Source organism: Bipolaris sorokiniana (assembly GCF_000338995.1).
Source record: "Bipolaris sorokiniana ND90Pr unplaced genomic scaffold COCSAscaffold_14, whole genome shotgun sequence".
Classification (NCBI taxonomy): domain Eukaryota; kingdom Fungi; phylum Ascomycota; class Dothideomycetes; order Pleosporales; family Pleosporaceae; genus Bipolaris; species Bipolaris sorokiniana.
In genome coordinates, this window is record NW_006911908.1 from 475202 (window position 1) to 500966 (window position 25765).

General features: G+C 51.2%; 12 protein-coding genes across 12 annotated transcripts; 4 read left to right on the top strand and 8 right to left on the bottom strand.

The window, feature by feature from the left end:
• The first annotated feature begins 205 nt into the window (after positions 1-205).
• COCSADRAFT_40083 (uncharacterized protein) lies at positions 206-2788 on the top strand. Its single transcript, XM_007705417.1, has 3 exons — positions 206-882; positions 988-2250; positions 2304-2788. Exons 1-3 carry the CDS (start codon positions 330-332, stop codon positions 2462-2464), a joined length of 1977 nt encoding a protein of 658 aa, XP_007703607.1. The 5' UTR covers positions 206-329; the 3' UTR covers positions 2465-2788.
• A 223-nt stretch (positions 2789-3011) lies between these two features.
• On the top strand, positions 3012-4053 carry COCSADRAFT_40084 (uncharacterized protein). The gene has a single exon (XM_007705418.1). It carries the CDS (start codon positions 3333-3335, stop codon positions 3999-4001), a length of 669 nt encoding a protein of 222 aa, XP_007703608.1. The 5' UTR covers positions 3012-3332; the 3' UTR covers positions 4002-4053.
• A 145-nt stretch (positions 4054-4198) lies between these two features.
• COCSADRAFT_345702 (uncharacterized protein) lies at positions 4199-5510 on the bottom strand (the record flags this gene model as incomplete). Its single annotated transcript, XM_007705602.1, has 2 exons — positions 4802-5510; positions 4199-4643 (listed from the first exon to the last, which is right to left on the bottom strand). Exons 1-2 carry the CDS (start codon positions 5479-5481, stop codon positions 4199-4201), a joined length of 1125 nt encoding a protein of 374 aa, XP_007703792.1. The 5' UTR covers positions 5482-5510.
• A 193-nt stretch (positions 5511-5703) lies between these two features.
• Positions 5704-7324, bottom strand: COCSADRAFT_202712 (uncharacterized protein). Its single transcript, XM_007705603.1, has 2 exons — positions 7123-7324; positions 5704-7044 (listed from the first exon to the last, which is right to left on the bottom strand). The coding sequence occupies exons 1-2, from the start codon at positions 7240-7242 to the stop codon at positions 5947-5949; spliced, it is 1218 nt and encodes a 405-aa protein (XP_007703793.1). The 5' UTR covers positions 7243-7324; the 3' UTR covers positions 5704-5946.
• Positions 7325-9120: 1796 nt separating this feature from the next.
• Positions 9121-9951, bottom strand: COCSADRAFT_345706 (uncharacterized protein). The gene is made up of 3 exons (XM_007705604.1): positions 9785-9951; positions 9452-9726; positions 9121-9369 (listed from the first exon to the last, which is right to left on the bottom strand). Exons 1-3 carry the CDS (start codon positions 9945-9947, stop codon positions 9151-9153), a joined length of 657 nt encoding a protein of 218 aa, XP_007703794.1. The 5' UTR covers positions 9948-9951; the 3' UTR covers positions 9121-9150.
• Positions 9952-10885: 934 nt separating this feature from the next.
• Positions 10886-11182, bottom strand: COCSADRAFT_98654 (uncharacterized protein; the record flags this gene model as incomplete). The annotated part of the gene is made up of 1 exon (XM_007705605.1): positions 10886-11182. The coding sequence occupies one exon, from the start codon at positions 11180-11182 to the stop codon at positions 10886-10888; it is 297 nt and encodes a 98-aa protein (XP_007703795.1).
• A 2089-nt stretch (positions 11183-13271) lies between these two features.
• Positions 13272-16828, bottom strand: COCSADRAFT_40087 (uncharacterized protein). Its single transcript, XM_007705419.1, has 3 exons — positions 16517-16828; positions 16003-16405; positions 13272-15948 (listed from the first exon to the last, which is right to left on the bottom strand). The coding sequence occupies exons 1-3, from the start codon at positions 16643-16645 to the stop codon at positions 13586-13588; spliced, it is 2895 nt and encodes a 964-aa protein (XP_007703609.1). The 5' UTR covers positions 16646-16828; the 3' UTR covers positions 13272-13585.
• A 986-nt stretch (positions 16829-17814) lies between these two features.
• Positions 17815-19408, top strand: COCSADRAFT_40088 (uncharacterized protein). Its single transcript, XM_007705420.1, has one exon. It carries the CDS (start codon positions 17843-17845, stop codon positions 19178-19180), a length of 1338 nt encoding a protein of 445 aa, XP_007703610.1. The 5' UTR covers positions 17815-17842; the 3' UTR covers positions 19181-19408.
• Positions 19409-19492: 84 nt separating this feature from the next.
• On the bottom strand, positions 19493-20471 carry COCSADRAFT_99184 (uncharacterized protein; the record flags this gene model as incomplete). Its single annotated transcript, XM_007705606.1, has 3 exons — positions 19493-19708; positions 19824-20173; positions 20285-20471. The coding sequence occupies 3 exons, from the start codon at positions 20469-20471 to the stop codon at positions 19493-19495; spliced, it is 753 nt and encodes a 250-aa protein (XP_007703796.1).
• A 1620-nt stretch (positions 20472-22091) lies between these two features.
• On the bottom strand, positions 22092-23971 carry COCSADRAFT_125266 (uncharacterized protein). The gene is made up of 4 exons (XM_007705607.1): positions 23855-23971; positions 23429-23570; positions 23317-23375; positions 22092-23264 (listed from the first exon to the last, which is right to left on the bottom strand). The coding sequence occupies exons 1-4, from the start codon at positions 23864-23866 to the stop codon at positions 22539-22541; spliced, it is 939 nt and encodes a 312-aa protein (XP_007703797.1). The 5' UTR covers positions 23867-23971; the 3' UTR covers positions 22092-22538.
• Positions 23972-24251: 280 nt separating this feature from the next.
• On the top strand, positions 24252-24638 carry COCSADRAFT_98913 (uncharacterized protein; the record flags this gene model as incomplete). Its single annotated transcript, XM_007705608.1, has 2 exons — positions 24252-24471; positions 24535-24638. 2 exons carry the CDS (start codon positions 24252-24254, stop codon positions 24636-24638), a joined length of 324 nt encoding a protein of 107 aa, XP_007703798.1.
• Positions 24639-24850: 212 nt separating this feature from the next.
• COCSADRAFT_345716 (uncharacterized protein) lies at positions 24851-25615 on the bottom strand (the record flags this gene model as incomplete). The annotated part of the gene is made up of 2 exons (XM_007705609.1): positions 24851-25281; positions 25393-25615. The coding sequence occupies 2 exons, from the start codon at positions 25613-25615 to the stop codon at positions 25127-25129; spliced, it is 378 nt and encodes a 125-aa protein (XP_007703799.1). The 3' UTR covers positions 24851-25126.
• Between the last annotated feature and the right edge of the window lie 150 nt (positions 25616-25765).

The following is a 25765-nucleotide window of genomic DNA, read 5'->3' on the forward strand; positions in this document are numbered from 1 at the left end:
AAGGTCCATGTGTGTCCTTCGCTGTCCGAATATGCACATATCAAAATAAAAATAAGAAAAAAAGCCGCGACAGTACGGATATCCCAGAGGATTGGCTCTCCGCCCGAGGGACCCGCGCCCCAGCCTTCCCATGCACGTCCGCTGCGGCTTGATAGTGTGGCAGCGGTGCTAGCGGGATTATCCTCGCTGATAATGGAACGTTCTAGCAACGGGACGAGCCAAATCCCAGCTCTAATTTTCATCGACCCTGGATTCTCCAAACATTGCTCGACTGAAATTCCAGCGACCCAGTCACTCACCAGGCCGCTACTCGCCCGCACTTCGCCTCCATGGTTCTTCCCTCCCTCTTTGCTAAATCGTCAAAAAAATACAGGCCCACACAACAGACCAGCTCCGACGTCCCTCCCGCTTCACCCGACAAACAGTCACATTCAAAGGTCAAGGATAGGGAACGCTCCTCCCGCCGCTCCAGCTCCTACTCGTCGAAGCGTTCGTCCAAATACGACTGTGACTCGCACCCGCTGAATCTGCCGCCTGAGGAGCGTCAGCGTCTCTCAGTCCAAATGTCCGCCGCCATGGACCAGCCCACGCCCCAGCCCATGGACCTGGACAGGGAACACTCATCCTCTCCCGCACCCCAGAGCCCTGCGGTAGACACCCCAAAGACAAATGGTACCAACGGCGTACCTGATGGGCCGGCTCCCCCACCACACAGATATACAAAGAGCCCGCCGCCACCCACCGCCAACTATGCAGCCACCCCTGAGGCCGCCACACCACCCGCTCAGCCACCGACAATCGATGCCGAGGAGTACAAGGCCGCGGGCAACAAGTTCTTCAAGATTAAAGACTATCCCAGGGCAATCGAGGAATACTCCAAAGGTGCGTCGTTACACTGGCAATACTCGCTTTGCCCGTAGCACTGCCGGCACCCGCAGCCTTGTGCCACAATACACCAAGTAGACTCTCAGACTAACTAGTCCACAGCCATCGAGGCCGACCCCAAGAATGCTACCTATTATTCCAACCGCGCTGCCGCCTATATCTCTGCGAACCGCTTCTACGAGGCCATGGAGGACTGCAAGATGGCAGACGAGCTCGACCCCAACAACATGAAGATTCTGCTGCGGTTAGGTCGAGTATACACCAGCTTGGGCCGGCCAGATGAGGCTTTGCAGGTGTACGATTCGATTGGTGCCTCCACCAAAGACAAACAGCCTGCACTGACCATGCAGAAGCACCTACGCATGGCAGAGGATACTTCACGGAATGAAGGCTCAGGTTCTATGGTTATATATGCTCTCAACGAGGCTGAGAAGGGCCTCGGTGCTGGTGTGGACAAACCAAGAAAGTGGCAGCTGATGCGGGGAGAAGCACACTTGCGGATGAACAACCCTAATGCGCTGGGAGAGGCACAGAATGTTGTCATGTCTTTGCTACGATACAACAATCAAGACCCAGATGCCCTGGTGCTTCGTGGCCGTATCCTCTACGCGCAGGGCGAGAATGAAAAGGCATTGCAGCATTTCCGACAGGCACTGAACTGCGATCCCGACTTCAAGGCTGCAGTCAAGTACCTGCGGATGGTGCAAAAGCTGGATCGCATGAAGTCAGAGGGCAACGCCGCATTCAAGTCTGGCAGATATCAGGAGGCCATTGATATTTATTCACAAGCGCTCCAAGTTGACCCTGCAAACAAGAACACAAACTCGAAAATTCTGCAGAACCGAGCCCTCTGCCACACTCGGCAAAAGAGCTGGAGACAGGCAATTGCCGACTGTGAGAAAGCACTTGAACTGGATCCAGGCTACACAAAGGCACGGAAGACCAAGGCGAAGGCTTTGGGTGAGAGTGGAAACTGGGAGGAGGCGTTGCGCGATCTCAAGGCTATCGCCGAAGAAAACCCGTCGGAGCCGGGTATTGCTAAGGAGATCCGCGATGCAGAGATGGAACTCAAGAAGAGCAAGAGGAAAGACTACTACAAGATTCTCGGTATCCAAAAAGACGCAACCGAGACTGAAGTCAAGAAGGCCTACCGAAAGTTGGCCATCATCCACCACCCCGACAAGAACCCCGATGATGCCGATGCTGCAGACAGGTTCAAGGAGATCCAAGAAGCACACGAGACCCTGAGCGACCCGCAGAAGCGTGAGAGATACGATTCCGGCGCCGACCTTGTCGACCCCTCCGACATGTTTGGTGGCGGCGGCATGGGAGGAGGCATGGGTGGTGGTATCGATCCAGAAATTCGTAAGTAACGCCATGACATTCACTAAATGGCACGGATCTAACATAAGTCACAGTCATGCAAATGTTTGGCGGCATGGGAGGAGGCATGGGAGGTGGCCGAGGCGGTGGAGGCGGCTTCCACTTTAACTCCGGCGGTGGCAGTCCTTTTGGTGGCATGGGCGGCATGCCTGGTGGTGGCCGAAGCAGGGGACCACCCGGTGGTTTCCCTTTCTAAAGACCGAGAAATACTCGTTGTTTGTGGATACCCAAAACGTGTTTTGGGGCGCACCAAGACGACCTTTGATTCATGTGTATACCCCCTTGGCAAAACACATTTCTGGCAGATCTCTCATACATGGCGTTGGGTACAGGAGTCGCGCGAGTGTTAGGTTCGTACAACGGTCGCTTGGTGTCGCTTCTCCTGTATTTGGGGCTGTTGCGTTCGTTGCATTGCCTGGCGTCTTTCGTTTGCGACTAGATGGTTTTCTCACATATTTTTGGAGGGTTCTTTGACAGATCCCAGGATGAAGTCCTACATAGCGAAAAATTCAGCTGAAGATTAGTTTATTTTTGAACCCTATTGCTATTGTGATGCTGGAGATGATCAAATTGCCACCGTGAGAAGAAACTTGAAGAGACCAAGTGCAGATAGAGTACGTGTTGATATGTTTTGAGAGGCATCATTTCCTACAAAGGAGAACTCACTAAATGACGTAATCAGCGCTAGTCTTGAAATGTTCAGAGCGAATTCGTTTATCCTCGACATCTTGCCAGTGAGGCTCTTTAAACAAGCATTTCTATCTGCCGGTTACTTTTGGGAGCATATTACGCAATTTTCTATACCCGTTTATTATAGCACTTACATTACTGCTACAAGTGTCTATTCAACTTTTCCGTGCATAAAGAGCGACAGAAAGATATGAAATTGAGCACACTCTAATAATCGACTATACAAGTTCTTTAGGGAAGAAGAGAAGGGAAGAAGAAAAAAGAGGAAATACAACACTCTAGTTCCAGACCGTCATTTTGATTCATCTATAATTTTCTCGAACGATAAACAAGGCAAACCCCACACCACCCACAAGACAAAGATCCAAAGAGCAATGCAAACAGGACGAAGAGGACACCCCAGCCGCCAACCCCGAGGCGACTCATCCGAGCGCGGCAGCAGAGGTCGAGGCCGAGGAAGAGGAAGAGGTCCATCCGACAACTCCAGAGGCTCCCGTGGCTCCCACCGTGGTGCCCGCCCATCCCCAGCATACAGCCCCGTCCCCCCCTACGCCTCTATCCACCCCGGCACCCCCGTCTCCCTAATCCTCAAACAAGACCAACCGACCGGCCGCCGCGTCTCCGGTATCGTCGCTGACATCCTAACCCGCGGCGACCATCCGCGGGGTGTCAAGGTGCGCCTGCGAGATGGTCGCGTGGGCCGCGTGCAGAGTCTTGTTAGTGAGACTGAGGGGGAGAGCGGTGAGGCGCTGGCTGGCGGGGCTGACGCAGGGTTAGGGCGGGATGGGGAGGTAAGAGGTGGCGGGAGGGGGAGAATGGAGAGGGATGTTCGGGAGAATGATGAGTATTTTTTCGATGAGACGAGGCGGGGGGAGGTTGATGGGGGCATTTTCGCGGCGTTGGAAGAGGCGGATAGACGGTATGAGCAGGGGAAGGGAGGGCATGGCGGGGGAGTGGAGACGGCGGTTTGTCCGGTTTGTGGGGTTTTTGAGGGGGATGAGGTGGCTGTTGCCAGACATGTTGAAAGTCATTTTGGGGAGTAGATGGGGAGGATATTTGGGGGAAGATGGGTGAGGTATAGGGTTTTATGGATTGAATTAGTTTAAGTACGTATGCTTACTTGCGTTACGTCTCTCATGTATGAACATCGGTTTGGGTATTACAGACCATATTACAAGTGTGCCCTTCACTCATGCTGCAGTCAGCATATCTCCGGCTTGTCATGAGTCCCTCTCCCGACTCAAGTGTACGTAGTACAAAAATGCCTCTTCCTATCCAGCTCATCAAACGCCGCCTTGATTTCTCGCCACCAATCTCCATTTCGGTGAAGCGCAACCTCATGTGCACGAGTATGATCCAAGATGTTTTGCCTCGCTGTCTCATAGGCTTTCAGGAATTTGGCTTCATTCTCCCATCGCTTCCACATTTCGCCAGCTACCCTCCACACTTTCTTAATCTGTGTTTCTTTCGCCGTTGCGTAGTGTATGCCTCTGAGATTGTTGTGCGGGCAGACGTAGATGCGGATTTCCTCTGCGACGAGGTCTAGGTCTGTGACGAAACCGCCTAGGTCGCGTAGTTGGCTGGCGAATTTCTCGGCGAGAGCTCGTTTCTCTTCTTTTAGCATAGCGGATTCCTGTTTGAGGGTGTTGCAGAGTTGCAATGCCTGGGTATAGTCTTTGTAGTGCCTGCATATATGTTAATAAAGCGATTACAAAGATCTATGCATATGAAGATTCTAATTAATGACGGCTACCGCAAGGATTATGGTCATCTGGTTAGGTGGTTGATAGTAGTAATGCGGAGATTGCTGCAGTACAATAAGATGATTGCGCTGCAAACTTACCAATCTCGAACTTTCTCCAAGCCCTCCACCTTGTTCTGTAGGCCTTTGACTTTGCTCTCAATACTCTTGTTCTGGGATCTTAGGGTCTCAGCTACACCAGTGATGTTTTTGATTTTCTCCTCACTCTCAGCGAGTTCTGTAGTGAGTTGCTTGTTGATGTTCTCCTCGGCAGTGAGCTTTATCTGCAGGCCATTCACTGAAGCTTGGGTGCGAGTAATGTCATCGGCCTGGGCTTCGTGCTTTGAAGACTCCAACAACAGATTAATCATCGAAAACGCAAGACCGAGAGAAATTATTGGGAAAGCCTCCATCTGGACGCGCATGTGGGCTGCCTCTTCAGCTGTTTTGGCTGAGCTAGCGAGAGCACTTCTGAGCATATATAGTTCGGTGTCTTTGCTCTCTAAGTTCTTGATGAGCTCATCCACTTTTTTGCGAAGTACTTCGTTCTCTAACACTACGGAAGCAGCCTTTGCATTATCCCGCTCGAGACTCCGAGTGTAAGCGTTGCGCGTATCAATGTCGCTTTTCAAGCGCTGAATCTCAAGCTGTAACTCATTCATTCCAATCCAGGATAATGATTGTTTCTTTTCGGTCAGAGTAGGTTGTTTGATAGCTTCATTAGACGGCTCGGGATGGTTCTCGGTATCATTCTTGCCGTCGCTGGCACCTGTGGAAGTCATGGTGCCGGAGGTGATGGTAGAAATCAGGGTGTTTGTGGGGTGTAGACGTCAGGAACAGACTCAGGTCGCTGCTACCTTATAAGTGACTCATGGCCCGTGCCGACACAGTGCATCCCCTTTCACCATTCACACGTACAAAATCAGTCTTGGATACCATTTGGGCTAGGTGTGAAATGAGCCGAGGCATCACCTGAGAATAAACCATGAAGAAAGTTTGAAGATGCGTCGAATAACATTCTTTTGTATGTACAAGTGATGAACTATAAACTATCTCACCGCACTACCATAGACCAGGTGAGAGAAGGCAGCAATATTGAACAAAGCGAAACATGACCAGCATCGACACCATGAAAGAGACGTTCTAGCTGCTTGAATATGTGGAGGAGAAGTGCGAGATGTATCAGCCAGGAGGCTGGACAGAGACATCTCTATGATCCACACCTAGTTGTTGTCTGTAACGGTTGCTTAGTATCCGCTAGCGGCAACGTTAATACCGTTCTTGCCTCCAACAGAGCTGCTACCATCAGAGCCCTTTGTGATTCCTAGGTTTCCGCCGAGGTTGGCAGCTTCGCCAGACTTGCCAAGGCTGATACCAGACTCTTCAGAGAACTTCTCGGACTCTTCAGTAGCTTTGTTTCCGCCCACAGACTCCGCCTTAGCACCGTCAGGTGCTCCTTCACCAGCAGGTGCCTCTCCGCCAGCAGGTGCCTCACCACCAGCAGGCTTTCCTCCCTCAGCAGGTGCTTCTCCTCCAGCAGGTGCTTCTCCTCCAGCAGGTGCCTCACCACCAGCAGGCTTTCCTCCCTCAGCAGGTGCTTCTCCTCCAGCAGGTGCTTCTCCGCCAGCAGGTGCTTCTCCGCCAGCGGGTGCCTCTCCTCCAGCAGGTGCCTCACCACCAGCAGGCTTTCCTCCTTCAGCAGGTGCCTCACCGCCAGCAGGTGACTCTCCTCCAGCAGGGGGTGCAGGCTTTTCTCCACCAGCGGGTGTTTCTCTTCCTGCAGGGGGTGCTGGCTTCTCTTCTCCAGCGGGTGCCTCACCTCCAGCGGGTGCTTCTCCTCCGGCAGGGGGTGCTGGCTTCTCTCCCCCAGCAGGTGCCTCTCCTCCAGCAGGCTTGTCTCCCTCAGCAGGTGCTTCTCCTCCAGCAGGGGGTGCGGGCTTTTCTCCACCAGCGGGTGCTTCTCCTCCTGCAGGGGGTGCTGGCTTCTCTCCTCCTTCAGCAGGAGCCGGTTTCTCTCCCTTGGGCTTCTCCCCCTCTCCAGCAGGAGGCGGAGCGGCGCATCCTGCTGGCTTCTCTCCTCCTTCAGCAGGAGCAGGTTTCTCTCCCTTCATTCCCTTCTCTTTCTTAGGCTTCTTACCCTTCACTCCCGCAGCCATCGCAGTGCCGTTTCCCTTGTTGCCGTTGCCACCGAGGTTAAGGCCATCTCCGGTAATGCCGCCATCTGGTCCACCGAGAGTAAGACCTCCGATCATCAGGCCTTGAGGATTGCGGCGGTGAACTCCATGGCCGACTTCTGCATCACGCTGGATAGAATTGGCGTGGGGTGACAAGGAAATGCCTTTTACCTGGTATAGGTGTAAGTATTCAAGATAGAGTGATTAAAGTGGCCTGTAGTAGCAGTCACTCTGCTATATTTTACGTACCGCTCCGATTCTCCGGGAAGGAAGCACGTAGTCCGCTCCAACGTTGCGAGAAGGAATGACATAAGCATTGACGGTTGAGAAAAGCACGAGTCCGAATGTCAAATCCAGAGAGACCCTCATGTTGATTGAAATGGTATTGTTCGAAGTGAATGGATTTTGAAATGAGACTGTCCGGCAGCGAGTGTAACCGAATGTAAGTGAGTGTAGAAGCACAAGCAAGCTATGAGGGAACTCCAGATGGGTTTTTATATCAGAGTGCTATCACTGACAGACGTTGAGTCTTAGCAACAGAATGCTTACGTCCGCCATCCGTCCTCGGCATCGTCCTGGGCGTTACTGACAAACGCAGGATGCAACGCATCTAGAACATTGGCTTGAATGCTTGGCAAACTACGCATGGTAGAAACCGTGTGTCAAACGCCAATGCACACAAAGGCCTGGTGTGTGATAGGGCGATAGCGCGCTCTCCACGTTGCACGATCGTCGCAGCTCGGTTTAGCTTCATAGCTATTTGTGATATGGACTCCTGAACCTTCTACGGGTGCTTATTCCAAGACTTCCGAAGACCAAGCATCTTCGTCAAGCTTTTCATGTGCCCATTCTGGGTGCGAGGCCATGTACGCCAAGAATAATTTAGAAGACGATGGTCGCGTATAGGGAAGTACATCCAGATTTAGCGTGCGAGCGAGTTTCGAATCAAACAACGCATGACACATCTCTTTATCTGTTTAGCATATCCAAACCTTCTACAGCTATAGGCGAAGAGTAGTAATGTTTCTTCGATAGATTGATGGTCCGTGATTCTATGGAGGTAGATGTGATGGAGATTAATGCGGCTGAGAGCGATCTGCTTGGTGTCGCTCGCGTCTGATACTACCGTTGGAAGGGCAGAAACTACGTGACACCTGACACCAAGTAGATCCATCGCCATGCGGGATCATACTGTAAGTGACTCCGGATACCACTCAAATCACTGTCGCACGTGTGCGACACAAGTTACAAAGACCGCTGTCAGATCCGACACAGTTCGGCGGGCGTTGGTCGTCGCATCCGAGCCTAACACGCCGGCGGTGATTGGCTGGATTTCCATGTGAGCAGATCACATGACGAGGAACAACACCAACACAACCTGCTGCAAGTACGTTATCGCAATCGCAACCACCAAGTGACCGTAGCCACAAATCCGCAACCAAAAGGTCACAAGATTGAGACGCTTCGATATAAGCACGCTGTGGTATTTCATAGTTATAATATCTGCGGCATGTATATACTCAGGTACCAGCAGAGCTTCAGCTGCTGTCAACAAAAATTGAGAGCTATCATTGACACTGCATCACACGAATCAATCTTGTAAAGTCTTACCTGTTCAATGCAAGATCACTGCTGCATAGCTATCTTACCGCCATTCCAAGCATTATGATTATATCCACTCTCAGAATTTCGTCACATCAATCACCGCTTTCATAAAATTTCTTTCATCTTCGCGAATACCTCAAGTCGCTATATCATTGTATTCATCTACGAAGAAAGAAATACAGAGGAAGAAGATCCATATATTACAGTCAGCTTCAAAGCGCTGGTTAAACTTTTCCATGAGGGGATCTCACGGGTTTTTGATTTTTCTTTCCTCTACTATTCTATATCCACTCTACAGCAGGCAAACCATCTATATGAACTGCCATCAACATTTCTCCATCTAGGAAGGGGTGCGTTTTCGTACGGTTTGTACATACTGTACATCCTCGTCCTCATCACTGGAGATGAGGGTCGGTTCGTTCTCCCCTTGTCGCTTGGGATATCCCTCTTCTCGAATCGTCTTGCACTGCTTCTATCATCGATGAGCGTAGACTCTCGCGCCTATGTTGATGTCGAAGCGTGGGGCGCGCACGCCGCCGTATCGCTGGCTAATGCCTACCATGTTGGTGGTGTTCTGGTAAGATAAATCGATTAACTTGATAAGAAGACGAGTAGTGTGTTGAACGAGAAGGGCAGAATTTAGAAGCGAGTATCGCGGTGGGCTATCGCGCCTTACTCCTCTTCCGCGGCCTCCCACTCTTCGTACAGCCGCTTTCCCTCCTCACCGTACTTGTCCCAAGCATCTCGCACCGATGCTTCGGTCTCTCCCGGGAATTGGTGCAGGAAAAAGGAAGGACCTTTCTTCAATATCCGTTTCCAGCGGTATAGTGTCCGCTTCGCTTCATTGTTCCACCCGACAAATTGGAACTTGTCTTTGTCTTGCTGTCGAAGCTTGCTCGTGGACGGTTGAGTTGTCGTGCCACGGGAACTTTGAAGTCCAGAAACTGGGGAAATGATGGGTTAGCAAAGGTACGAGCAACGATCGAGTAGTGTTCTTACTAGAACCGGAACCTTGGGGATTCCCAAAGTACGACAAGTCCTCGGCCTGTGGGGATCCTGCTAGAATCTCTATAATTCCTGGCACTTTTGATGTGCCAGTTTGTGGGAGGAATGAATTTTGCGATGATTCAAAATCCATTGGCTCTTCTGGTGGTGGAGGAGGAGCATACACGAATCCTTCTCCAGTCCACACCCTGTTGCCGACGTAACGCCAGGCTTCGTCCGAATTTCCCGGATCGAATGTAGCAGCTATAAAGAAGAACATAAGTTGCTGTAAGATCGCAATTTTTAGATCTTTGGCACTTACGCCGAGCCGATTGGTTTCTCGGCCTCCTAGGATTCAAGAAGGAGGAGGCGAAGTCTCCCTCGTTGTCGGGAAACAACGACTCCTCCAACTCCATAAAGTAGCTGTATCCAGCCCATTGTGGTATATTGTCTTTGCTGTTTTGACCGTTGGTTCGATCGGTCATGGTTACGCGTTTGTATTGGTTGTCGAGTTACCTAGTTGTATTGGTTGTCGAGATTGTTGAAGGGAGAAATGTGATTGGCAGTGGGCCATATATATACTCAAGGGTCATCATTCGCACGGCGCTCTAGAAGATGGATATGACGTTTTTATCAAGGCAACAACGACGTGGAGTGAATGCCAATCAAGGCAGACCAAGGAAAATACCTAATTCACTACCCAAAAACCTTCTCACTTCGTTAAATGACAAGTCAGCTGCAGTCCAAGACTGCTTTCACTGTTTTTGGCCGTTTTTTGAAATTGTTCTAAGGTTTCAGCAGAAAGGGCGAGTCGCTCATGTATTCGTACTATTGTTACTAATAGTAGAGGCAGGAGAAAAGTAGAAAATGATGACCAACAGTCGAACACCGCGCTGGAGTAGTTCACAATTTCATCAAGATGCCAAATCAATATCGTTGATGCAGTTTTGCTAATCTCCTTTACCCTTCCACATCGACATAATCTCCGTTACATCATACCAGCTCTTTCAACTGCAGTGACTGCAGTAATACATCGCATGTAGTCTGAGACTTAGACCTTTATTCTGAGGAATCCACGAAAGATAACCTATCTGAAACAGACTTGTCGGGCCTCGTAGATAGAGTAATTTATTTCAACTGCTTATTGATGAAATCCATAGGATGACCTCCCTGTACAATCTGGCTCGGAGTTGCTTCGTACTCTCCGACCGATGGTGGTAAGTTCACGCCCCCAGTTGAAGACATAGTGGGCATGTTGAAACCTGCACCATGGCCGATAGACCCCTCTTGAATATTATAGCCAACCTTTGGTGCGATGTATCGGTACCGTGGTGCTGTAGGAGTATGAATATGACCGTCGTATGGCATCGAAGCCGTCTACGCGCTCGCTGTGTGATCTGAAAAGTTCCATCAGTGTGAAGTTTCACCGCCTCGTGTTGCACTCACCCTTCTTGTCACTGAGAATGAATGCAAAAGCATCACGGAAAGCGGCGATGACCCTATCCAGAGTGATGCTGTCGATGTAGTAGTTCAGTCGATTGAAGCTTAGGTGCAGCGCGAGCGTTGGATTGCCGCCAGTGGTTTCCAGCAGATCGAAAGCATTAGAAAGAGCAATCTTGAGTACTAGCGGGCTCATGTGTAGGGTGCGCGCAAGAGCAGAAAGTGCGATCTGGGCTTCACGGCTACCCTCACGGCTGTAGGCTCCGTGTTTAGGATTCATGCTTATGAGGTTAGGCGGCAGTTGGTGTAGCACGTTTGCCAAACGAAATAGTTAAAAAGTATTATTGGGAGTGAGTGCTATGACAAACCCGCGCAAGTTGGACTCATATCCCTATCCGCTTTAGCAAGCGCGCTAAACCCATTGTCCCATGTTGAAATCATGTTGACCGATGGGCCTCACCGATGGTGATTTTATATTCCCAGAATGCAAGCAGTAATTCACATGGTATACCTCTACCTGTGGCGGAGTAACCAGTGCTTCGTCCTAAGGAAACGATGCGCAAGATGGCTGAATGAGGCTCACCTGGAAATGGACAGATGAGATGTGTATTTGTACTCCCTACCTTATCCTTGTATGCTGTGCATCCCTTGCTTGCTTTTCCATCTATAGTTGGGTCTTTCTCGATGCAATATGGTTGTGTTTTTGCACAGAAACGGTGAAGTCTTCATCAATCCATGCTGGCGTGCCCGCTGTGATGAGTACCTTCCTAAATGGCTAGCATGAATAGTAATACATCATGACGGGATCATGGCGTTCATCAATCATAATGTTCGTTGGTGTGAGATCGTCGTGCGCTCGCCCAAGAAGGTGATGGATCGCAGACTTCAGTTAATACAGACGTGCTACTGCTACTCTGTATACAGTTCGTAAAATCTCCTCTTTTGTAGTAAATCTCCAGATCAACTGTACTTCTAGAGTTCTCGCTGGCTCTGATATTTCATTCTCACTATTCTTACTGTATGGCCTACTTTCGTTAAGGGCCTACTGGGAAAATCATGTATAGGCGGCATTGGCAAGATTCTATACTTCAACATTGTAGTAGAACATATAATATCGTTAGAGACCCTGGAATTGCAGTTTTAATTGTGTATTGCGATCAGTGGCAACAGGAGCAGCGGGCAACGCGGCAACCAGCAGTCCCAGCTGTGAGCAGCTAGATGAGCCAGAGTAGTAGACACTTTGCCAAGTAGAATTTATGGACAACCTCCCGTCCGTCATTTATTACATGAGTTCAGAACTTGCATTCTAATTTCTCATGTTTGTCCTTAGTTAGCCGTTCTAGGCGTAAAACCTATCGATCTGCGCGACAAGGGAAAAATACACAGCTCGCAACCAGATATGTAGCCGATTCAACAGCCATTGAATGGTTATGAAGATCAAGGCGTTCAACCACTCAATCAACATAGTCCTAATGAGATGCATTCAATCATAGCTTTTTTTTTATAGAATTGTTAAGCTCCCAAGTCTCGCAAAGCAATCACAGACTTATATATGTACCGAAAACTCACAAAAGTGTTTTCAAAAAAAACCCCTTCTGCAAAGTTTTCATCATGGCTCCTCGCAACAGTACACTCCATTTGCTATACCAAAAGGCTTGCCATAGCAGTACAATAAACAAAGCATCCCAGACTCAGGGTAACTCAGTCATGCCATACATCTGATTCCAAGACACTCTCCAATCATTCCCCTTAACACACGCATACTCTCTCCTGCAGAACTAAACCCACATGCGCGACAACGCAATGCAATATTAACCCCACACAACGAAAAATGCAGGAATAGTACGAGTAATCCAAGTGGGGCTATTCCATCCTTCGCATTCGGGGCGCAAGCCGCGGGCGGGGCCCCAGCCGTGCGGCTCTTAGGCGATTGACTCGTAATTCCCGGCATACTGTGGGTGGATGATGGCAGGCAACTTTAGGTTAGGCGATGTCCTTTTTTTTCTGGGATATTTTGGTGTAGCTTTTGGGGGAAATGGAGCAGGGAGGAGCATAGTAAGTTTGGCAGAGTCATGATATATATGAAGTCGGCATGCCAGTATGCTTTGGTACATAACAGAGATTTACATCATGACTTGGGTAAGCTGTACGTTCTTCACACATCAGGTAAACGTTAGATTGTAAAGAACTTACCCAGTTCTCAAACCCGTGCCGGTCTCCTTGGAGCAGATGTTGTGATGATGTATCACGTCAAACACATACCGTATAACCCACCGAACATACATCATCCGTAGGGACATAGTTATTCTTGCTTGTAAATCAATCACCAAGGCTGATCCAGCCAACCTAGTCTCACTAGTTTTCACAGTTGGATGCAAACGTTCTGTTAAGAGAATAGAATTACTCACTACACTTACATGACACAAGAAAGAGGTAAGGAAAGGTTCAAATTCTCGCAAGTGATAGGAAAACGGCAGCAGACCTGGTGCCACCCACACAGCGCAATGTGTTACGTGTGTGGCACAACAGCGCCTTCTGCTTAGAGAGTGTGTTGAAATACCACATTGTACGCCACCCATAAACCGAACACCCGGAACCCAAATCCATAAAACACCGGCCTAAAGCATTTTGCGGGCTCTTGCATTTGTCAATATGCCCAGCCTGTGACCTCTTCGAGATCTACTTATGGCATCTCCTGATCGCTAGCGTCGAGGATATCATACTCCTCGTCGGTCAAGAAGCCGTCGTCGGAGTGGAGTGCAACGCTTTCGGCATCCTCGAAGAACTCATCATCCGAAGCTACAGTAATAGTGCGAGCCACAGTGCTCTTTGTGGAAAGAGGAGACATGGGCTGAGCAGCAGGAGATGGCTGATAGGTACTTGATGCAGGTGACTCCTTGTCGAGCTGGGGGAAAACCATGCCAGACGATGAAGGTCCGGCTTCAGGCTCCGAAGACTTCTCTGAGGTGGGGAGTTCGACGACTGGCTCGACGACTGGCTCGACGACTGGCTCTTCAACTGCCTTCTCAACTGCCTCTACAGCTAGCTCTTCAGGGGCAGCCTCGACCTTTGGTGAGACGGGCTCCTGCTTGATGGTAGCGAGGGCAGCCTCATGCTCCTTGCGACGGAGCTCGAGAAGACGCTCGACAGCAGCCTTGCGAACACGCTGCACTTGCTCCATCTTTTGCTGGTGGTTCTGCTCAAGTTGCTGCAAGTGAGTCTGGCGCATGTACTTTACCCTCTCCCTCTCAGCTCTTGCCTGAATAAGGCGCTCGTACATTGGGTTAGACCTGGGAGCAACCTCGTAAGTGGTTGCGGTACCAGGCCTGGAAACAGCCTGTTGTGGCTCTGCGGGTGCTGGTGTAGCAATGACGGCAATATCACACCACAGGCGGTGACCAAAGGGCATGCCCGAGGGAGTCTTCAAGCGCCAGTATGAGATTGCGGTGCCCTCACGCTGGGGTGCCTTCATGACTACACGGAACTGAGCCTCCTCACCGGGTTGAACGGCATCATCCAAGACGTTGCTCTCGCTGGCCTCGGCAAGGTCCGTGTGGCTCAATGGACGGCTGTTGTCAATGTTGAGCATGTTGTCGCCGCCAACGTGGCGAACGCTGCATCCAGCAGGCCAGGCATTTGGTCCTGGGTTGCGAAGAGTCCAGGTCTGAACAAATGTGGCGCCGGTAGCGATCCTGGAACCATCAAGAATGGTATCCCGGATAAAGTGGGCATCAAGTCCATCCGCAGCAGTCTCAGATCGAGGGATCGGAATGGCCTCCGACTTGACGGGCTTCTCCTCGGCAGGTACAACGACCTTCTCCTGAACTGGCTCGATGGAGTCGACGAGAAGATCACTGATGGTAATCTTCTCCTTCTTAGTCTGAGACTCTTCTGGCTTCACATCAAGAATGGTCTGGACTTGTGTCGCGGCATTGGTAGAAGGAGCCACGGAAGGAGCGACAGAAGGAGCTACGGAAGTAGTCTCAGTGGCGGTAGAACGCCTGCCAGCCAGACGATCACCAAGGCGAGAGAGCAACTTGCCCTCCTTGTCATCATTGACAGTTGTTACGCTAACGCTGCGCACAGGTGTCTGGAACTTGATGAGAGGATGGGTGTGGTTGTGCTTGTTGCTAGGATGGGCCTCGCAGTTCTGGCAAAAGTCTGTGTCGTGGCAGACGGCACACTTGTAGCGGATGCCTTCAATGTAGGATAGGTTTTCCTTGTCTTTGCAGAGAGGCCCATCACAGTAGATGCCGTAGTGGCGGTTGGGGCTGCTCATTGGCTCAGCCAAAGGCTCGTAAATGGGAACGAAGCGGTGGCGGGGGTGAATGAACCTGGCGTTCTTAACACAATCGGTGCAGTAGTCCCAATCGGGACAGTTCAGACACTTGTGGCGAACGCCATAAATGAACTTGTCGCAGCCATCGCAGACGGCCGAGTGGCGGACATTCCTTCCAGAGTTGCACAGGAAATCGGCAAGAGTGGGTAGGACAGTCTCGCTTGTGGCAGCCTTGAAAACGTGACCGGGGTGATGGCCGTGCTTATTGCTGATGTGACACTGCAGGCAAAGGTCGTAGTCATCGCAAGCGACACATGTGACGAATTCCCTCTCTGGCAAACTCTTGACACAGCAGTTGCAGGTGCGGGTTGGCTCCTCGTCATGCACAACAGGTTGCTTTTCCTCAGTGAAGGCGCCTGGAACCTCTTGTTCTTGAGGCTTTTCGGGCTCGGCCTCGGGCTCGGCTTCGATCTCGGCCTTGGCCTTTGGTGCAATGCGCTGGGTTGTGCTGTTCACAACGACGCCGTTCTTGACGAAGCGCTTGACCATCCAGTGGCTGTTTCCAGGGCAGTGGATGCCATTGTTGACACACGCCGGGCAAAGGTCATAGTCGCCTCCGTCGCATACACTGCAGTGGTAGTGCTCATCTTCCATGGGGTCGTTGCAGTTGTTGCAGTACACGACCCACGACGTACACACGTTCGTCGGCTTGGGGCGGAAGGCGAGACTCGAATTGCTGCCAGCAGCTGTGAGGTTGCCGAAGAAGTCTGGATTCCATGTTAGTCACATACTTCATGATCAATCTTGTGGTTGATGCCTACCCTGCCGAGCCGTGAAAGTCTGAGGCACTGGAGCCTCTTGCTCTTTCTCATTGGCCTTTGGTAACAAAACAGAGCTGATTGAGCGAATCGACTTGGAGTCGGGTGAACGAGCGATAACGGGCGGGGTGACAACATTCTCCTGGGTAAGATCGTCCGAGCTTGTTTCATGAACTTCGGCAGGTGTCTCTTGAGGTGCTGCAGGCGCAGGTGTGGGCGCAGGCACAGGCTCCTCGCCAGGAACGGAGACCCTCAGACGAAGCTTGAGTTTGGCCTTTGCAGCGCGGAAGAGCGTCTTGTAGACCTGGGGCTTGTCGGCGTCCAAGGTGACGTACGCAGCAGCCGAGTCGGAGTAGCGCTCAAAGAGAACATCCTTGTCTTGGTGGAGTGCGAGGATAGCTCGGAGCTGGGAGCGAGCACATAGTCAGTATTCGCATGTTCAAGTGATCCGCCACATTCCAGAGCCATGTTACCGTCCGCGTGTGCCGGACATGAAGCTGCACGGGACTATACGGACCTTGTCAGGAAGCACATGAGCTCCAAGGTCCTTTAGAGGCAGCTTGAATTTCTTCGTCTGGCCGCGAAAAAGGACCTTGACAACGATGGGCGTGTCGAGCGTCACGGGGACGGGGTTAGTCGCCGCCATGATGGGCAAGCAAGGCTGGCGGTGAAGGCGAGTGCACAAAGGAGCGGACAGAGCAAACGCAGTCTGCCAGGCACCGCTGTTTGCGAGCGGAGAGGGTAGTGCAGCAACAGGTGTAGAGAGAGTTGCTGTTGAGGGAGGGTGATGGAGATGTAAAGGCGGAGGTGGAGGTGGAGCAAGTGAGACGGCAGCGGAGCAGCTGGACGTGTAATGGTAGCTGCCTTGAGTGGGGTCAGTGCTTAGCACCAGGGCACGCTAAGTGAGCACGACCCGGCCACCGGACTGCCAAAGCTTCCCTTTCCAACTGGAGGCTGGCACCGTCCTGGGGGTGGGCGACGTTTCTTTTTTGCCTATTTTGCTAAGTAAAAGGTTCGCCGGCAAGAAGCTCGTCTCGCTCGCACAGCTGAAGCGGCGTTGATGTCGTGCATGTCTCTGGCGAAGAGTAGTGCCCCGACTCCAGCGGGCAGTATGCTGTACCTGGACTGGTCGCGTCGATGCAGTGGTTGTGGACCGCCCCAGGCCAGGCTGCAGGATACGTCGTCAGCCGGTGAGACCCTCGTCGCCAGAAGATGATTGCCTTCAACCTGCCTCGCTGTCTCCTCACCCATTGAATTGACCAAAGACCCTCCTGCTCGCCCTGATGACGCCACCCAATTTGACGGCACGTGATGGTCGCCCAGTGTACCAGCTGATCATCTGAGATAGCGTTTCACTAACATGGTCAAGACCGGAAAGACAGCCGTCGATATCTTCGCCTCACTTCGCCGGTTAGTAGTTCCGGCCCATATCTGGTGAGAATGCCAACGCTGTTGTACGTGTACGGGGCCCTTCTCCAGTGCGGCGTTTCAAACTGCCCCTACGTAGAGTACAACACAGCCTGCATCGCCACGTAGCGCAACGGCTTCGCTGTGATTGGCGCCACAACAGAACTTGTTGGCGTTGGGTGAGAGCCACTCAAGACCGCACAAGTGCAAGGTTTGTCAGAAGAAAACGATACGCACGAGTCGTAAGAACCAAGCCAAGGAAAGTTGTTATCGATAGTGATAGTGATAGTGATAGAGACCCGGTGTTGGTGTTTAGCGTGAACAGAACATGACTAAGCCCGTCTTCTCCTAGCGCTGGCTGCAAGGAAGCGAAAATGCAGGACCCAGAAAAAAGTTCAAAGTCAATGCAGCTAGGCCAGCCATCAAGCACAATACAATGTCCAAGGATATCGACATGACCTCTTCCGACGAGGCCGTCGCCGTTTCTAAGAAGGAGCGCCGGGAGAAAAAAGACAAAAAGGAAAAGAAGGAGAAGAAGCGCTCCAAGTCCGAGTCTAAGAATGAGGTCGCAGAAGCTAGCGCCAGTGAAGAGGAAGCGTCAGTAAAAGCAGAGACGCCAGCGAAGAAGCGCAAAAGAGATATCCTACCTGACGAGCTCGAAATCGATGTCAACCTCCCGGAGCCGGTCTCCAAGAAAGCCGCCCGCAAAGCGAAGAAAGCGAAGCTGAACCCTACACCCGCCGCCGAGGGAGAAGGAGGAGACACAGGCGCAAAGACAGATGGCGAAGCAAAGGGGAGCAAGGATGCAGACGGCAAGCGATCAGCTTACGGTGTATGGATCGGTAACCTGCCATGGTCTGCGACCAAAGACTCATTGCGAACATTCCTGTCCGAGAATTCAGAAATCGCAAGCGACCAGATAACCCGCGTCCACATGCCCCCACCCACAAAGGTTAACCCGAGCTGGACAACCAAGCCTCTGAACAAGGGCTTCGCATATGTCGACTTCTCCACAGAACTAGCAATGTACTCAGCCATTGCCCTGACAGAAACCAAAATGGACGGCCGCGCCCTACTCATCAAGAACGCAAAGAGCTTCGAGGGACGACCAGACAAACCCAAGACAGAAGAAGGCCAGGACAGCCGCCGCGCAGGCAACACAGACAAATCCGGGCACCCACCCAACAAGCGCGTCTTCATCGGCAACCTCTCCTTCGACGTCACCAAGGAAGACCTGCAAGAACACTACGCGCAATGCGGCGACATCGAAGACATCCACATGGCCACCTTTGAAGACTCAGGCAAATGCAAGGGCTACGCCTGGATCACCTTCGCCGACGTGGAATCCGCCACATGGGCCGTCAAGGGCTTCGTCTTCAAAGACGCGGCTGAATTCAAAAAGAAGGGCAAAAAGGACGATAGCGACGATGACGACGAAGACGCGAAGCCTGAGAAGAAGAGGAAATGGTTCGTTAGCAAGTTCATGGGACGCGAGTTGCGCTGCGAATTCGCAGAGGATGCGACGACAAGGTATAACAAGCGGTGGGGCAAGGATAGGCCTGTCAAGGCTGTTGATGGAGTCAACCCGGATCGCTGGAGGAACTTTGATCAAGGCGGTGATGGTAAAGCAGGCCGTGGGAATAATGAGCGAGGCAATGGGTCGAAGCGCAAGGTGGATCCACGAACGATCAAGAGTGGTGCTGCGCATTCGAGTGCGCCGAGGGCAAGCCAGGCGATTGTCGAGTCGCAGGGTAAGAAGACGACGTTTGATTGATTTGGGCATGAGCAAATCTTTCGTTTAGTTCGAATATGAACGGGCTGGTTTAGACGAATGGAGGGAGGGAAAGGGGAAAAAAAAATATAATGACGCATTTGGCATGACCGGTATCATTTTTTACTTAGTATTTCATGTCCATCTCACCAGCACTTGATAATGAGTCTTAAAAGAAAAGAAGAATAGTCGGAGAGCACACCGAACCGTCATAATCCATAAGTTTTCCCCAAGGTATTTCTACACATAGAATAATCCAAATCAACTTGCACTCCATCCCACCTAACCTGTCTCTCTCTCTCTCTCTCTTCCAAACTATGCCGCAGCATGAGAAGCCATAAACTGCGCAAATGCCGTCGCATTCCTCGTCTGCATAAACACCGTACCCGGGCCCGTAAACTTGCACACCATACCCTCGCCCGACGCTAAATTACTCACGATACCGCCGCTCGCCACGCGCTCAAGCACGTACTTGCAATTCCACGCCACGAGGTGTCCGTTATCGATGATGTATTTCTCGTTGGCGGCAAGCTACAAAGAAATCACATACATGTCAGTACAAAATTCTTCACTTGGAAGAAGAAGAAAAGTAATAAGGGAAAAGGTTGTTTTTAAAAGAAAGGGAACGTTGAAAGAAGAAACTTACATCTTTCCTGATAATGGCACCAAAACTGGTGCACCATAGGATTCCCGTACCACTAATCTTGTACACGAAGAATCCCTCGCCGCTGAACATGGCTTTGCCTATACCCTGGCTCTTATACTCGGTCACTATGCCCTGGGTGCATGCGAGAAAAGCGTCACGCCCCACGCTCCACGTATCGTTGCCGCCGAGCTTGATGATGGTGATGTCGCCAATTGCAGGAGGTGCCAGGAGCAATTCTCCCGGGCCAGTGTATGTGGATTTGGTCATGTCGCCGCCAATTAGGGCTTTCTTGAGCGAGAACTTGACGTTGCCTTTTAGTGTCATGGTGGGTGACATTGCGATCATAGCGCCTGGTTATGGAAGATTGGAATTAGCAATTGTGTCCTTGCATTTCAAGATCCTCTCTTCTGGTCTCTGCGACAATGAGAGCAAAAAACAGGTTACTCTGTGTATAAACTTACCGGGTTTCACGGTAAATGGACACCCCATTGCCAGTTGTATAGTGAGAATCGTATTGGTATCCCTGTGGCTCACACGGAAACTTCCTCCATTGAATGTGCCAACATCATCTGCGGCTACTGTTCCAGGTGCTGCATTTGCCCCTGCGCCTACAAAATGCGGTTGCTGTGGTATACTCTGCTGGCTCATCTGCGGTTGTCCCATGCCTGGGTGTCCTTGCTTCTCAGGCGGGTATGGGCTCGCGCTTGGGCTTCCAGCAGGGAATCCACCGAAGCCTGGGCTCATAGGCTGCTGTTGGTATTGCTGTGGTTGCGCCTGCGGTGGGGGCGATTGCGCTTGGCCTGGCGGTGGGTAATGCTGCTGTTCGGGCGGCGGCGCATATTGTTGTTTCTCAGGCGGCGGTGCGTAGTGATGCTGTGTAGTGGCGCCTACGGCTGGAGGGGGCGGATAGTGTTGTTGCTGGTGCGCGGGGGGAGAAGAGGGCGGCGGTGGGTAGGATTGGCCGCCGGGAGGGGGCGCGAAGTACTGTTGTTGGTGTTGCTGGTCTGAAATATGTCAGAGGGGTATCTACAGCAGAAGGTTTACTCGAAGACAAGCTTAAATAGGAGGGCAATACCGGGAGGAGCTGGCCAATGTCAGTTGCTACCTCATAGTGTTTACAGCATGCAACTCACGAGGGTAGTAGTTCCCACCCGGTGGCGGAGTCGGCTGGTGCCCTGACATTGCTGATTCGGGAGCTGCCTTAGCAGTGAGTAGCTCAAAGGGCGATGCTGGAAGGGTATCACAAGCTCAAGGCAGAATTAGGAGAGAGGATGGAAGAAAAGAGCAGAGAGATTCAGATTAGTCTACGGAGATATCAGCAAGCCACAAGCAGTATAGACAGGCGTTTTAACCGCGCGCCCCCATTCCTGTCTTCTTGGTCAGGCTGCTCAGCCTCGGGCGCGCAGCCTGCTGGTTAGTGGGGTTGACTTGTAACCGCCGAATCAGCGCCCCGCATTCGCCTTGGGCTCTCTGGGTAGCACGCGCCCAGTGGGTGCGACGGGTGAGCAGCATAAGTGTACATGGTAGTTCATGCACAAGTTGCCATTTTTGCTGCGACGACGCTGCACAAACCTGGTATGTCTTTGCATGTGCAATCCACTAGGAACGGGACGGAGGCGCCTGCAGTCGTTTGGGTAGTTAGGTCGGGGGTGCACAAGCATACTACACGACGAACAAATCAGAACCCATATTTCTGCCACTTCTCTCTGTGCCGCCGGACTTCATATCAATGCCTTGTAGGCCGTCCCCCCTGTCTTTGCATGTCCATGTCGTTGGGGGCCATACGCTATGCAACAACATCACTAAGCCAAGCTGTTTCGAGAGAATAGCTGACTTGGTACTGGTCCCAGCTTGGCCTCTTGAACAGCTGAAGAATGTCTACTGCTGTTCTAATGGGATACACGCTAACCGTACATCAGTTCACCAACACTAGAGTCTAGCTGGATTTGCCTTTCTTATAGAACACAAGTATTACTACAGGCTGCATACTTGGTCTCATCTTCGTTGGCTCCCCAGCACATCTCAAAAGCCATCTCACAACGAAGAGAACCAAGCATGAAAGACACCTACGCCATATAGGCACAACCGTGCACCCTGTGTAAAGGCGAACCCTCATGCTGCATGACGTAGGCATGGGTGAAGGGCGAGTTTGACCTTTGGTGTTCCAGAATTCAAGCTCAAGGCATGATGTTGAGCCTAGACTCCCTAGTAACACATTGCGAGCTTGGGCAATCTATGTAACTTCAACTTTAACTAACAGAATGACAAGTGTCATCGCCTTGACAAAGAGTGCATTCCCTGTTCCATCATGGGTAACAAAAGCGCCGCTTAAACACCTATACTGACAAGGTAGTACCGTCTTACTAGGAGAAAGTGGCAGAACGAAAACAGGCATATGGAGTGTAGAAATCATATCCACGTACCCCAAACGAGTGAAGTCAACTCGAGGATATATCATTCTCTGCATCACCCAGGTAACACCCTCACACTGGCACTGGATATCCTTCCACTTGTCATTCATCATTCCGAATCCATTTTGATTCCACATGTACGCAAAACTACCCATGGAATGAATGTTACACAGCATCCTCATATCGCTGAAAGACCCTCATTAAAGCAGCCGTCCAAAGCGCGCCCGCTTACCGAAAAGCCCAGCCAGCCGAGCCATGCAATAACATTGAACATCGTAAACCCCGCATAACAAGAATGAACAACCTAGGCCACCATTCTCCGCCTCTTTCCAATCTGTGCAGAGAAACCAGTCTTGATAGCTTGGACTGAACGCCTTGATCCGCAGCTGTTGCAAGTGACGAAGTTGAGACGATTCTCACCCTTGGACAGGTCCGTATCGGGCGAGCGGCAAGTCTTGCAGGTAACATATTCGACAATGTACCGCCTGAGCACGTTCTCCAACTGCTTTTGCTGGAAACGACCCTTGATGACCAGACGCTTCTGGTCGGCAAATGAACCACTCGTACCCAATTCGGCAAACAGAAACTGCGCAACGTGCTCGTCCGAACGCTTCATGCGCTTGCAAATTTCGGCAAGGTTGGCGAAAACAGTCTTCTTGTTTCCTTCACGCATACACTGCGGGGGCGGAATCTTATAGCTCTTTGTGCCTGAGCTGACGAGATCGGGGTGTTGGGCGTGGAGGAGTGTGAAGAAGCGGTTGAGGAGGAGGTTGTAGCTGATGGGAGTTGTCTGGTCGTGTTGCCAAATACCAGTGCCCTTCATCATGTCACCTTCTTGCACTTCTGGTTCGGCGGCGGCAGCCTCCTCTTCGCCTTCGGCCTTCTCTCCGCCAGCAGCGGCGAGCTTAGCCTCGAAATCATCCTCAACCTTCTTCTTGCTAGACTTCTTCTTTTTCTTCAGCGCAGCAAAATCGCCCTCTGCACCATCATCCTCCTCACCCTCCTTCTTCTTGGTCGACTTCTTCTTCTTCTGTACTTATGTCAGCAGCCCGCTGGACATCAAGACATGCGTGTATGCATACCTTCTTGGCGAGATCAGCGAACATGTCGGTGACCTCTTCGACCTCCTTGTCATCGCCCGCTGCCCTACCCGTCAGTTTATGTTTTTTGTTGCCTACACACAAGCAATCTCACCGCCACCAGAGGAGTGACCCTCGGCAGATTCCTTGCCGCCGTTCACCTCCAGAGACTCGGTGACTTCGCCGTTGCTGTCGACGATCGTGGTGCCTTTAGAAAATTGAACAGACTTACGTGTCTTGCGTTCGGGGACCTCAGCCTGCGTTGGAAGTCATGTTAGCTTAAGCTTTTTTGAAGAAGATCGTATTAAGCTGCCATCCATGCGTAGGAAGTGTAGCATCGCCTGCCGTAACAGAGGAAGGAAAAAATAAAGCCGGATGCAAGCCTATGCGAAGCGATCACAATAACAGTTCCGTTGAGTTGTTACTGCAGATCGCTCTAATACGCATAGGACTGTAAGGTCACTTGCGGTCTTGCATCCGGCTCTTCTCCCAATGCCCACTTCCCCATTTCGAATAGCCAGCGTGGGGTCAAATGACGTACAGTATCAGCCATGATTGCGGTTGTATAGAGAGGTTTCCGTCGGTGTTGCAGTAATAATTCTTGTAGAAAGGATTCGATGTGCTTGTTGTTGGTGGGTAGTTGTTGGTGGTGGCGTTGAGCAGACGTGGGCAACAACGGCCTTGAACTTCGCCGCAACACACATGTGTGAGTCGAACTACGAGCCAAGATTTGCATCACGTGATGAGAACTGCCCAAGCCCCACCTCCGCTCATTGGTTGAGGCGTCACATTACCAAACGCGCCGACGTAGCCCGACAGGTACTCGTCGCATTGTACGGTTGCGCTTTTACAATTATCCCATGTTCTAGTGGTAATTCGCATATCCGAGTCACGCATCCACCGCTTTCCTTTGCTGGTCATCCGCCACCGAACCCGCCATGTCGATGAGCAATAGCGAGAGCTTCGTCGAGCACTCCTCGGTCGACGAGGTTGATTCCCTGCCCTCTTCCTCTTCGAGTTCCTCAGTCGACGAGGAAGAATACATGTCAGATGCAGATCGAGAATGGAAAGAATCACTGCAGCAGCTAGAACTGCTGCTGACAATGGTCATGGTACCGTATCTGGGGAAATACTTTGGCAGGAAAGCTGCGTACTGGGGTACGTCATCTTCAGCATGAAGAAACAAAGAGTAGCTTGGCATGATGCTGACTATGGAAATAGGATGGGCCAAGTTCATGGAATGGAAATACCCCGTCGAAATAAGCATCTCAAGCCCGAAAACGTTCAAGCTTACGGGAGCCGTCGAGGCAGCAGCGGCACTATGAGCGTCAAGCATGATTCCGGACAGTTGACATATTTGAGCATCGGCGTTCGCGGCGTTCAATTCTATACGATATCCAATTACTTTATGGGGCGGATCATGTACATACTAGGCTCCACATCCGTACATTGGGCACAATAGAAGGAAGGGATAGGGGCAAGCCCGCACCAGCTCTAATCTATCTCCTTGCCTCTAATATATCGACATCTGCCTTGGCCATACGGACTATGAAGGCACATGAGATTTGCGTCTCGGCAAGATAGATATGAAGTGCAAGAGGGCTTCTCAGGGACACCTCGGTAGACAGAGGACTTATTGCAAGCAAAGGCGTACGGAAGCCCAGCCGCCCAATAGAAATAGAACGATCCCCTCATCAGCGTATCCCTAACACGTACCAAACCATCAGTCCATACATCAATGCCTCTCAATTCTCATTCCTTCTGTCAGGGTATCAATCACACCTCTCTCTCTCTCTTTCTGTCTCTCAATATCTCACTTCCTCCCCTCAACCATAATAATATGATACCCTTCACTCGTCTTGACCTCCCCAATCTTAGGATTCCCAGTTGTGCTCGGCTCCAACTCATACGCCACTTTCTCAAAGTCCTGCATCAAGCTGCCTCGTACTTTCCAGCCTAAACTACCACCTACAATATCACAAAACGCACTCTCATCAGCAATGTTATTTCCTCTTATGAGAGAGGGAAATAGGGAGGAGAAGAGGGAGAGGGGAAGATGGGGGGGAAAAGAAGTAGTACCTTGCCTAGCCTTATCCTCACTCATTTCCCTCGCTACATCATCAAATTTCGCACCATTTCGTATCTTCTCGAGCGCCTCTTCCTTCTTCGAGTGCTTTTCGCACAGGATGTGGCGCACGTTGATGCTGGTTGCTGGTTTGAGTTTGCCGCCGCCGCTGCCACTACCTTTTGAAGCTTCGGCCTTGGAGTCGTCTTTGCCTTTGCCTTTGTTCTTGGGGGCCATGGTTTGTGAGCGAGCTTGTTTGAGGGTTTTTGTGTGTGTGTGTGTGTGTGTGTGAAGGGGTGGTAAGGAAGGAGATGTGGGAGGAAAAGGGTATGTGGGTTAAAGAAGAGGTGATTTGTTTGGGATTTGGCAAGATCGACTCGAATTCAG

Coding starts and splice junctions, on each gene's coding strand:
- COCSADRAFT_40083 (XM_007705417.1), top strand. CDS start 330: ATGGTTCTTCCCTCCCTCTTTGCTAAATCGTCAAAAAAATACAGGCCC. Junction 883..987: donor AATCGAGGAATACTCCAAAG/GTGCGTCGTTAC, acceptor ACTAGTCCACAG/CCATCGAGGCCGACCCCAAG. Junction 2,251..2,303: donor TGGTATCGATCCAGAAATTC/GTAAGTAACGCC, acceptor CATAAGTCACAG/TCATGCAAATGTTTGGCGGC.
- COCSADRAFT_40084 (XM_007705418.1), top strand. CDS start 3,333: ATGCAAACAGGACGAAGAGGACACCCCAGCCGCCAACCCCGAGGCGAC.
- COCSADRAFT_202712 (XM_007705603.1), bottom strand. CDS start 7,242: ATGAGGGTCTCTCTGGATTTGACATTCGGACTCGTGCTTTTCTCAACC. Junction 7,045..7,122: donor CTTCCCGGAGAATCGGAGCG/GTACGTAAAATA, acceptor CACCTATACCAG/GTAAAAGGCATTTCCTTGTC.
- COCSADRAFT_345706 (XM_007705604.1), bottom strand. CDS start 9,947: ATGACCGATCGAACCAACGGTCAAAACAGCAAAGACAATATACCACAA. Junction 9,727..9,784: donor GAGAAACCAATCGGCTCGGC/GTAAGTGCCAAA, acceptor TCTTCTTTATAG/CTGCTACATTCGATCCGGGA. Junction 9,370..9,451: donor ACACTACTCGATCGTTGCTC/GTACCTTTGCTA, acceptor TCCACGAGCAAG/CTTCGACAGCAAGACAAAGA.
- COCSADRAFT_40087 (XM_007705419.1), bottom strand. CDS start 16,645: ATGGCGGCGACTAACCCCGTCCCCGTGACGCTCGACACGCCCATCGTT. Junction 16,406..16,516: donor CTCATGTGCTTCCTGACAAG/GTCCGTATAGTC, acceptor GCTCGCTCCCAG/CTCCGAGCTATCCTCGCACT. Junction 15,949..16,002: donor GACTTTCACGGCTCGGCAGG/GTAGGCATCAAC, acceptor CATGGAATCCAG/ACTTCTTCGGCAACCTCACA.
- COCSADRAFT_40088 (XM_007705420.1), top strand. CDS start 17,843: ATGTCCAAGGATATCGACATGACCTCTTCCGACGAGGCCGTCGCCGTT.
- COCSADRAFT_125266 (XM_007705607.1), bottom strand. Junction 23,376..23,428: donor GGGTCACTCCTCTGGTGGCG/GTGAGATTGCTT, acceptor CGGGTAGGGCAG/CGGGCGATGACAAGGAGGTC. Junction 23,265..23,316: donor TCGCTGATCTCGCCAAGAAG/GTATGCATACAC, acceptor ACATAAGTACAG/AAGAAGAAGAAGTCGACCAA.